Here is an 11,376-nt window from a genome sequence, read left to right as displayed (position 1 = left end):
TAATATATTTTTATATTTTTTACACACACACACTTACTGTTTTATTTATTTATTTTATTTTTATTTTTATTTTTTTACACTAATATACATATGCATTGATTACTTTACGCTTTAACTACTTGTTTAATGAAATGCATGGAGTTCATTGTTCTTATGTTGTATGTATGATGCTTTGGCAATAGGCTATTGTTGTTACACATTCATGCCAATAAAGCTAATTTGAATTTGAATTTGAGAGAGGAAGGGTGAGACTCATATTATTTCCTTTGGGAAACGGAGGAAATCCTGAAAGTTCAGACTCCATTTTAAGTCGACAGAGCAGAAGGAGGAAAACTGAAGGCTGAGGCAGGGTGAGTGTTAATCCAACATTTTTATTAGTTTACTGTCAAAGTCTCTGAGTCAGTTTTCTCCCTGTGGACTGTAGAGGAAAGAAATGTTAGAGTGAACTAAACAATTTGATTCATCTCTGTCACAGTTAGTAGCCATCGGGAGGGAGCACCGGTGGGCCGGTCTCTCTGTGGGCCGCTTGAGCAGCTCGTTATACAAGAGAGAGATGCGTCATCACCAACAAAGATCCTCAGTACAGTTCTGCTAGTCCAGGTTCTGCAGGTGAAGCGGTGAGACAGATGGAGGTAATATAAGCAAGGGCCGGGTTGTGATGTCTGGGTATTTAGCTATATCTGTGCCATTTGTTGAAACATGTTCAACTTTTCATAAAATTGATGCTCTAGTCACACAGTGTCACTTCTCGTGAACCGACCAATCACAGTCTGGATGGGGCGGGACATAAAAGAAGTTGACATGCGCTAAAAAATGAATGAATTGAATTGTTGATTTCATTGTTCTGCATGAAAGGTTATGGTCACACAGAAGTCATCAGTCAACCTGCTGCTGTCAAACCTCATCAAGGGGAATATGCTTCCCTCGGCTCTGGTCTGGATAACTTGGTTCTGATTATTGACAAGTTAGTAATTATCATGAACATATTTGAGCCTCATGACCATGTACAGCATTTTTCTTATTCAATGAAGGAAAACAACCCACAGATATGAAAGAGCTGTAATTAACGTTATGCAAGTGGTAAACTATGTAGTCTACTATTATATGAAATTATAGTTTATATATAGTAATATAATTTATATATTAATATTATGCTAAAAGGATACTATTAAATTAACAATTATTTTTATAGTTATAACATTATACTAATACAGTAATTTATACTGGTTTCTCTTTAGAGTTTGCAGTGGACAGTTGTAGATTTAGCAGAGCCATTATGCCAATATGTGCCACACCTGCCTCCTGAGAGCAACACACTCCCCTTGTTCTGTTTTACATCTGTTTTATTAAAGTTATCGCTATATTATTGTTTAATAATCTTGTTTACATAAAGTGTGGCGTGGGTTGTGTAGGTGCTGCTGCTGTATCGAGTTTCTGTTCATGCATGGTTCTAAAACCAAAGTCCCACATGCCACAAGCTTCAATGCACCAATCACAGCAGAGTTTTCTTTGATGTTTTTACTTGTGACTTTGATAAGTGATCTGTTTTTTTCACTGTTTTCAGAAAGTCATGTTTTCAAAAGACATCTGTTAAACAAGCTGTGGCAATATTTAAAGAATGATAATACTATACTGTCTTCACTTCCACACATCATAATATTCAACTGTGGTCTTAAATTTCATTGTGTGCTCCTCAGTTTTTCATTTATGAGCACACATACTCCTTGGGGGAAAAGAGTATAACCCTAATAATACACATTAACCCAAGAAAAAAACTAATACAAACAGTTTTACCTCTCAGAGTGACTGATGTCCAGAAGATGAATGTTTGTAAGGAGGAAGAGGAGGACAGAGCAGAGTGTGCAGTATCCAGCTGTCAGTCTGTAAAGAGTGACCTGTCCAGAGATGAAGCTCCAAACTTCAGTGATGAACCTGGACCCTCAAACACAAAGTAAGAAAGCTGGCGTGTTCGGGCAGTGGATAAGACACGTGCCTTTGGTGTGAGAGACCCGGGTTAAAATCCACTGTGAGAAACCAATATGTCCCAGAGCAAGACACATTACTCCTAGTTGCTCCAGAGACATGCGACCTCTGACACATATAGCAATTGTAAGTCGCTTTGGATAAAAGCGTCAGCTAAATGAATAAATTTTAAACTGCTACTAACTCATTTGAAGTCACCGCAGCCGAATCTGTAATTATTCTGTAATTAATTTTCTCATATTTGTCCTCACAATATTGAGTTGTTGGTTCTTCCTCAGCTCAGCTGTTATGATCCACCTGATGCATCTTCAATTGGTTCACATTAGAATTGTTCAACATGTGTTCAAAGAATTTGTAGGAAAGCTTCGATCACCTTGATGAACACTTTGCTCTGAATCATCAGTAAGTGGACCTTTGAGCTCAGATTCTCACCAGCATATATTGTTCCTAAAGGTGAAGAACAAACATCCACGGGCAGCACTGATGGAAAAGTTTTCAGTGGATGAAAAAAGGCGCAGAAACTGTTCAAATGTAGATTTAGACCACTGCTCTTTTTTTAGAAAATATGAATTGCATTTATACCTTGATTTAATATTTGACAGTAAAGAGTGATGGGAAACACAAGGGGAATGACATACAAGAAAGGGATACTGTCTGGACTTGAACCTGTGACACCACTGTTACATGCTATGTGTCTGAGACTGCTCGTCTACCACAATAATTAATACCACTTCTAACTTCAGTTCAAACCTAAATAAATCAAGATAAACTGCCCAGAATGACTGTAAACAGTGAAGGACATATTCACCTCTCTTTAAAGGAGACTTCTACTATGAAGGAGCTGCAGGAAGTGTTGAGTTTGTATTAATAACAAACTATAGGCAGATCACTAAATGTTTAATAAGACAGCCAGACAGGAAAAGCAGTTAATTAGTGTTTCTGAAAGCTGAAATAAAACGAACAATCATCTTTGTTACCGACTGAAAACTGAATTCAAACAGAAAACTAACAACATTTTCATTGTTCTCTGTGACCATCTGAGCTTCTACACAGTGTCGGACAAATCTGGATATTTTTCAAAAACAGGCAACAAATCATTTTAGTTCTACTGAAATGTCTTCACAGAGAGAGGAAGAGGAGTCCTGTTTCTGTGGAGGAGCAGCCGTCCTGCTGTACTTTGTGTCAGGACGTCCTGAAGGATCCAGTCTCTACCAGCTGTGGACACTGGGTCTGCAGACAGTGCATCACCTCATACTGGGACCAGTCTGCTTCATCAGGAGACTCCTCCTGTCCCCAGTGTGGAAAAAGATCCAGAAAGAGAGCTGGACTGCAGACAGCCAGTCAGAGCAGCTCTGTACAAAGTAAGACTGGACACCTGTCTGCTGATGTCGTCATGTCTGAAAACATCTGTCTAATTAATTTGTTTTTTTAATATTATCATGAATATCATGAATTCGGAAATATTTATATTTATCTGGATTCTTGCTCTCTGTTTAGTCTCTTTAGTTTCTGAATCTGTTTTTCTCTTTTAGCAGATTGTGGTCTGCAGGAGGTTTTAGATGAACATAAGATCAGTCTGAGGAGGAGATGTGAACGTGTGACTGAAGGAACTGAAGAAACAGGAAGTGGAACCCTCCTCAACAGGATCTACACTGAGCTCTACATCACAGAGGGACAGAGTGAAGAGGTTAATACCCAGCATGAGGTGTGGCAGCTTGAGAAAGCTTCCAAGATGGAGACCATTCATGACACTTCAATCAAGTGCCACGACATCTTTAAAGCCTTACCTGACCAACAGAGACACATCAGAGTGGTTCTGACCAACGGCGTTGCTGGTGTTGGAAAAACCTTCTCGGTGCAGAAGTTCACTCTGGACTGGGCAGAGGGCTTGGAAAACCAAGATGTCAGTCTGCTGGTTCTGCTCTCATTCAGGGAGCTGAACTTGATGAAAGATGAGCAGTACAGTCTTCTCACGCTGCTCCATGTTTTCCATCCAACATTACAGAAGGTCCCAGCAGAGAAGCTCGCTGTCTGTAAACTGTTGTTCATCTTTGACGGCCTGGATGAAAGCAGACTTTCATTGGATTTCCACAACAATGAGGTTGTGTCTGATGTCACACAGAAGTCATCAGTCAACCTGCTGCTGACAAACCTCATCAAGGGGAATCTGCTTCCCTCGGCTCTGGTCTGGATAACTTCCCGACCTGCCGCAGCCAATCAGATCCCTCCTTCATGTGTTGACAGGGTAACAGAAATACGAGGCTTCACAGATGCCCAGAAGGAGGAGTACTTCAGGAGGAGAGTCAGTGATGAAGAGCTGTCCAGCAGAATCATCTCACACATCAAGACCTCCAGGAGCCTCAACATCATGTGTCTAATCCCAGTCTTCTGCTGGATCACTGCTACAGTTCTGGAGCACATGTTGACTACAGACCAGAGAGGAGAGCTGCCCAAGACCCTGACTGACCTGTACTCACACTTCCTGCTGGTTCAGACAAAGAGGAAGAAGCAGAAGTATGATGAGGGACATGAGACGAGTCTACAGGAGCTGATGGAGGCTGACAAGAAGGTTCTTCTGAAGCTGGGGAGGATGGCGTTTGAACATTTGGAGAAAGGAAACATCATGTTCTACCAAGAAGACCTGGAGCAGTGTGGTCTTGATGTCACAGAGGCCTCGGTGTACTCAGGAATTTGTACAGAGATCTTCAAAAGAGAGAGTGTGATCTTCCAGAAAACAGTCTACTGCTTTGTTCATCTGAGCGTTCAGGAGTTTCTGGCTGCAGTCTACATGTTCCACTGTTACACCAACAGGAACTTGAAGATGCTGGAGGACTTCCTGAAGATCAAACACATTGATTCAACCCTGGATGTCTTTCTGATGGGAGCAATGATGAAATCCCTTGAAAGTAAAAATGGCCACCTGGACCTGTTTGTTCGCTTCCTTCATGGCCTCTCTCTGGAGTCCAACCAGAGACTTTTAGGAGGCCTGCTGGGTCAGACAGACAACAGTCCAGAAATGATCCAGACAGCCATCAGTAACCTGAAGGAGATGGACAGTGATAAGAGCTCTCCTGACAGAAGCATCAACATCTTCCACTGTCTGATGGAGATAAACGACCTCTCAGTACATCAGGAGATCCAAGCATTCCTGAAGTCAGAGAACAGATCAGAGACGACACTTTCTGTGATCCACTGCTCAGCTCTGGCCTACATGCTGCAGATATCAGAGGAGGTTCTGGATGAGTTGGACCTGAAGAAGTACAACACATCAGTGCAGGGACTACTGAGACTGATTCCAGCTGTGAGGAACTGCAGAAAGGCTCGGTAAGTCCAGATGTGTTTTTCAAGACTGTAAAACAACATACATTTTCAATTCAGTAGTGCGAATTCATAACTATGTTCTCTCATTGCACTTTTCATATAGAGCAGCTCTAGACGGTACTCTTTGTAATATTATTAACAGAGACACAACAGTTCCCACCATGAGAAAGCACTTGAAAACCTTGAACAGAAATGTGATTCAGGATGTGGATGGATGTCTGTTGGGGTTGAGGGAGAGAGAGAAGTTGGGGCACCTTTTCTGTACAGACGAAATTACAGATGAAATGATTTTTTTATATTTTAAGTTTTATCTTCTCTGTCAACATAGCCTTTCTGGATGTGGACTCTCACATACTCACTGTGAAGTCGTGGCTTCAGCTCTGAAGTCCAACCCCTCCCATTTGAGAAATCTAGACCTGAGTCACAATAAGGACCTGCAGGATTCAGGAGTGAAGCTGCTGTCTGCTGGACTGGAGAGTCCACACTGTAGACTGGAGATTCTGAGGTCAGTTCATGTATTTTGTGCTTGTCCAGTGTTAAATTTATTTAATTACATTACAGTATTTTTAAACTTCCTTCAGTTCTCTGGTTTTCTGAGTTTGTCTGAGGACAAATCACAACAGCTCTTTTTAAAGGTTTATCGACTCTGAATTCAGGCTGTACTCAAACTGATTCACGTTAGGGACCAAGCAGTAAAGGAAGGGACACAAGGTTTTGTAAAGTTTAGGCTTTATTAAGCCAACAAATCAAGTTTCAAACCATATTACACAAAATAGATATCAACAGAATTACTCAGAGTGTGTCTTAACTAAACTGAGGTCCACGTAACAAAACCACAATATAAGTGTGAACATAACAAACCTGACCTACTGAATGACACAAAAGGAGGGGTATATATACACACAGGCTAGCCTACACCAAACACAAAGGGGAGAAAACTTAACTTACTACAATTAAAAAGACCCAAAATAAACCCAACAACCAACCATAAGAAAATACTAACAAACAATACTAAAACACAATATTAATCTAACGAACAAAATATCCACATGCTGCTGTGTTGTTAAAAATCTGAATAGGATTTATCTTGCAATGCATTTCCACATGAAGTGCTTTGTGAAACTGGTCCTGCAGCACATAAAGAACAACATCCAAGCCGGCCTTGAACCTCAACAGTTTGCTTTTTTCTGTGAAATTCTGTGTCACAGTTGCACACAATGCACAAAAGTCAAAAGGAATATAAATAAAGATAGTGGTATTTAAATAAATATAAAATAAGGAAAATATAAAGGAGTGTGGATATGTACAGTATTTACATGATAAAAGAAATTATTTTGGTATTTACATGATTAAAGGAATTATTATGGTAACACAATAACAAATGACAAAAAACACAATGATAAATACACTCTACCTATTTTAATGACAAATAACACAATGACAAATGGGTCAATGGCATAACGCCAACATTTTCTGTCTGACTGCATTTTTTCCTTTAAAAAGTTTAAAAGCATAAAAACATACCATTTAAATGCAGGACCTCTCCCATATATGCACTCACTTTAACTTTTCAAAAACCATTAATTGTTTGGACTTTTTCTGTTAAATCAAGTGTCCAAACATGTGGTGCAGCCATCTGGCCATGACTGCTGTTTTGAACACTTCTTTGAAACTAATTTAAATCTGTTAAAATTCATTTTCTGCCCTCTTTGGCATGATTTCCAGAGTGTTTTGTAGTCCTCTACAAAATTGCAAAGCATTTGTATTTATATTTACATCATAATATACAAACAAACTTATGAAATAATTTACAAAAGCATGTAATTTTACTTCAGAGATTATGCATTTGTTAGTATTTATGTAATTATTAACAGTTTTAATTTATTTTACCAGATGCTACTGTCAAGCCATATTATAGAGAAAGTATATCTGTTTGCAAATAGAAACTGTCAGACAATGTGTTTCCATTCAGCACCATTTCACAACAGTAACACTAAAGACAAGATATGCAGAGAAAATAGAAGTACATGTGATGCTCATTAGAGTGTGATCACATTTGTGAATGTAATCAATTGATTTATGGTGTTTTATAATCTGACATATCTGTATTTTCCCTCTTTTGAAAAGGACTTTCTTTGTTGTTTATATGATTAAATATGGTAAACCAAACTGGTAAATCTGCTGCAGCAGTTTCTTGACAGTAGGTCGCAGTGTGAGATTGTGCCATAGGCAGCGTGTTAATTCTGACCCTGCAGCAAGAGCAGTGTACCTTGCCAAGACAAGAGAAAGGTTTGTTAAAAAATGTAAAATATTAAAAATAAAAATGAAGCAACATGAAGTACATATTGCTCTTATTTGTGTTTTCATTACCTGGAGTGAAATGCATTTTTATGTTACCATGTTGACAGATTTCAGCCATAATGCTATATTACATTACTTCAGCTACCAGAGAAGAACACAGCAGGGAAAGATTCCATATGTTAAGTCAAGTGAGCTGCCAGAGAGAGAAATGGAAGGCTGCATTCAGTGCTTACAGGAAAAGGGAAAAGATGGCCAATGCAGTCTTGTAATGCATGTTAAGCAAATTAATTAATTTTAAGATAAATTATGGTCGCACCACATGACAGGCCACGGAAAATTAATCTAGATGAAAAAACACTAAAATCCATAAATTTTAAAATTAATTTATGTATACACCACATTCTTAATGTTTGAACAACTGCAATATATATTTTAATTTAATGTATTTTAAAATTGGCCTGTTGAAAATCCTTATACGTCATTTACCCAAATACACTCATTGAATAGGACATAGTAATACTGAGCTATTTTATTCTTTTTTCAGATTGAGTCTCTGCAGGTTGTCAGAGATCAGCTGTGCTTCTCTGGCCTTATCTCTGAAGTCTAACCCCTCCCATCTGAGAGTGCTGCAGCTGAGTGACAACAAGCTGCAGGATTCAGGAGTGAAGCTGCTGTGTGATTTTCTGAAGAGTCCACATTGTAGACTGGAGACTTTGGGGTCAGACACCATTTTTTACTTCTGTGCTGGGATTAATATAATGTGAAAATAGTGGTGACACCAAACTGCAGACATAAGACTGAAGTTACACTGATCCACACTGAGTATCTTTAGTGCTAAAGTAAATTTTCTTCTTCAGTGACATATTTGCATCTTTGGAAACTTTGGGATCTTGAGTTTAATCTTAAATGAGTTTCTGTGGGGTTTTATTTGTGTTTGACTGCACAACATGAGCTTGTGTAGATGGATCCACTGGTGGAGCTGCAGAGTTAAAGAAGTGAAGTCACTATGTCTTTATGGAAATAACAACATTTGCATTTGGCTCTTCTCATCTATTTTGTGCCGCCTCAATCCTTTGTCCTCCTGCCTGTGACCTGGAAATTGATCTCAGAGTGTCATCTCAAAGGACATCTCAATTTCTAAAATGCACCTCGTGGATCATGTAGGCTAGCTAAGGAGCGAAAAGAGGAACCACAGGTGTATCCTTTGCAGAAGTCTTTTCGGCACCCATGAGGTTTAAAAGAGGAGTGACAGTCAGCTGGAATATACAACCCATGGCAGGAGCACAACAGTGGTTCCAGTTGTATTCATAAGTTGTATTAATTATTTAAGATAATCCAATGCGTGATTTGAGATTTTACTGTGTCATTTCTTGTTCTACGTGTCATAATGTTGACAGACATGTTTCTGGATTGTGAAGATATGATCTGTAGCTAGCTGGTCTGCTCATCTGACAGATGGACAATGGACAGATGATGCAGCTGTGCAACATGTCATATTTAAATAACGTTGCATTAAAATGACTGCTCCGAGGCAAGGACATCTCATTTCGTTAATTGTCTGTTGCCTCAACCCCTTTCTCCTCATGGGTCTACCTTGACTCCTTCGCTCGCATCTTGGGTGGGAGGAATTAAGATGCGATGTGAGGAGTGGAGGAGGTACAAATCAAGAAATGAGGAAAGGCCTACTGTTTTCTAAAGGTACTTTATTTTTTATTCAGATTGTGGGACTGCAGATTGTCGGAGATCAGCTGTGCTTCTCTGGCCTCAGCGCTAAAGTCCAACCCCTCCCATTTGAGAGAGCTATGGCTGGGTAACAACGATCTGCAGGATTCAGGAGTGAAGCTGCTGTGTGATTTTCTGGAGACTCCACACTGTAGACTGGAGACTCTGAGGTCAGTTCACTGATTCTGTGTTGTTATTGTAGATGTTTAATGTTTTCATAACAGTTTAATCTAATTTATGTTTATACATATCTTCCATAAAGTTGTGAATTTCCATCTGATCCTTTTCTTGTACTGAATTTGGTACGCAGTCACAAAAAGCTTGTGTTTCTAAAAGAAACTGTAGAAAATTCTGCAGTTAGTTGTTAAAGTAAATTGATGTTTGTAATTTTTGGTAAATGGTCACTTCTGTACAGAAGACCATCTGAACCTTTATTGTTTAAAATTGATAGTTTTCTGCTGGAGTAGAAATATTTCATTACTTTCTGCAGGTTGCAGTGTATTTTCAAAAATAATGCCTGATAATTGATATTGCTCCTTCAGAACATACACATAAATGGATCAAAATATATTTACAAATGCAGCTGTTTAAAGGATCAAAATATACGGTAAAATTTCTTCTTTAATTTCAGACTGGCCTGAGATCAGCATGTTATTAATCTGTGTTGACATTAGAGCTGCATCTATCGATTATTTTAGCAATCAAGTATTCTACTGATTATTACAATGAACAAAATTATAAATATACCCTAACCCCAACGCCACCATTGGCCACTCGATCCACAACGTTGACATCAGCAAACCACTCACCCACATGCGGCCATCGGCCACGTACAGTGAAAACTGGGATTCATCTGTGAAGAGAACACCTCCCTGAGACGTTTCCTGACAGTTCGTGCAGAAATTCTTTGGTTATGCAAACCGATTGTTGCAGCAGCTGTTCGGGTGGCTGGTCTCAGATGATCTTGGAGATGAAGATGCTGGATGTGGTGTGGTGACACATGGTCTGCGGTTGTGAGACCGGTTGTATGTACTGCCAAATTCTCCAGAACGCCTTTGGAGAAAGCTGATCTCATAGTAATGAACATTCACAGGCAACAGCTCTGGTGGACATTTCTACAGTCAGCATGCCAATTGCACCCTCCCTCAAAACGACATCTGTGGCAATGTGCTGTGTGATGGACCTGCACATTTTCAAGTGACTTTTTATTGTGGCCAGCGTAAGGCACACCTGTGCACTACCCATGCTGTAATAGGATCTGATGGTCAATGGTATCAAATGCAGCACTAAGATCTAATAAAACCAGTACAGAGACAAGTCCTTTGTCTGATGCAATAAGGAGGTCGTTAGTAATTTTCACCAGTGCTGTCTCTGTGCTATGATGAGCTCTAAATCCTGACTGAAAATCCTCAAATAAACTATTGCTCTGTAGAAAGTCACACAGCTGTTTAGCAACTGCTTTCTCCAGAACCTTAGAGAGAAATGGAAGGTTAGATATAGGTCTATAGTTGGCTAAAACATCCGGATCAAGTTTGGGCTTTTTCAGAAGTGGTTTAATTACTGCTACTTTAAGGTACTGTGGTACATAGCCGGTTGATCGAGATAGATTGATCATATCTAGTATAGAAGTGCTGACTAAGTGTAAAACATCTTTAAGCAACCTAGTCGGGATGGGGTCTAAGAGGCAGGTTGAAGGTTTAGATGAAGAAATTATTGAAGTTAGTTGGTAAAGATTGAGGGAAGCAAAGCAGTCTAAACATATATCTGGTTCTACAGCTGTTTCTAAGGTTCCTGAGTTAAGAGATAAGTTGGCGCCAGTTGAGGGCAGGTCTTGGTGAATTTTGTCTCTAATAACTAGAATTTTATCATTAAAGAAGCTCATGAAGTCGTAACTACTGAGAGCTATGGGAATACTTGGCTCAATAGAGCTGTGACTCTCTGTCAGCCTGGCTAAAGTGCTGAAAAGAAACCTGGGGTTGTTCCTATTTTCCTCTATTAATGACAAGTAGTACGCTGCTCTGGCATTACGGAGGGCCTTCCTATAAGTTT

The 11,376-nt window shown here is 39.4% G+C and overlaps 1 protein-coding gene across 4 annotated transcripts in view; it reads left to right on the top strand.

Annotated features, from left to right (window-relative positions):
• The first annotated feature begins 213 nt into the window (after window positions 1–213).
• LOC123967548 (NACHT, LRR and PYD domains-containing protein 3-like) overlaps window positions 214–11,376 on the top strand; it is a 19,940-nt gene continuing 8,777 nt past the window's right edge. For 2 of the 4 annotated variants that reach the window (XM_046043666.1, XM_046043654.1), the window contains exons 1-8: window positions 214–350; window positions 476–632; window positions 1,802–1,951; window positions 3,109–3,344; window positions 3,516–5,307; window positions 5,633–5,809; window positions 8,150–8,323; window positions 9,324–9,497. In XM_046043666.1, the coding sequence (XP_045899622.1) occupies window positions 1,821–1,951; window positions 3,109–3,344; window positions 3,516–5,307; window positions 5,633–5,809; window positions 8,150–8,323; window positions 9,324–9,497 (2,684 nt within the window). In that variant the 5' untranslated portion in view covers window positions 214–350; window positions 476–632; window positions 1,802–1,820. Of the gene's footprint in view, window positions 351–475; window positions 633–855; window positions 965–1,801; window positions 1,952–3,108; window positions 3,345–3,515; window positions 5,308–5,632; window positions 5,810–8,149; window positions 8,324–9,323; window positions 9,498–11,376 lie in introns of all 4 variants that reach the window. The other 2 variants (XM_046043655.1, XM_046043659.1) reach the window with 2 other exon arrangements.

Source organism: Micropterus dolomieu, linkage group LG01, assembly GCF_021292245.1.
Source record: "Micropterus dolomieu isolate WLL.071019.BEF.003 ecotype Adirondacks linkage group LG01, ASM2129224v1, whole genome shotgun sequence".
Taxonomy (NCBI): Eukaryota; Metazoa; Chordata; class Actinopteri; order Centrarchiformes; family Centrarchidae; genus Micropterus; species Micropterus dolomieu.
This window is presented reverse-complemented; position numbering and strand designations above follow the sequence as displayed.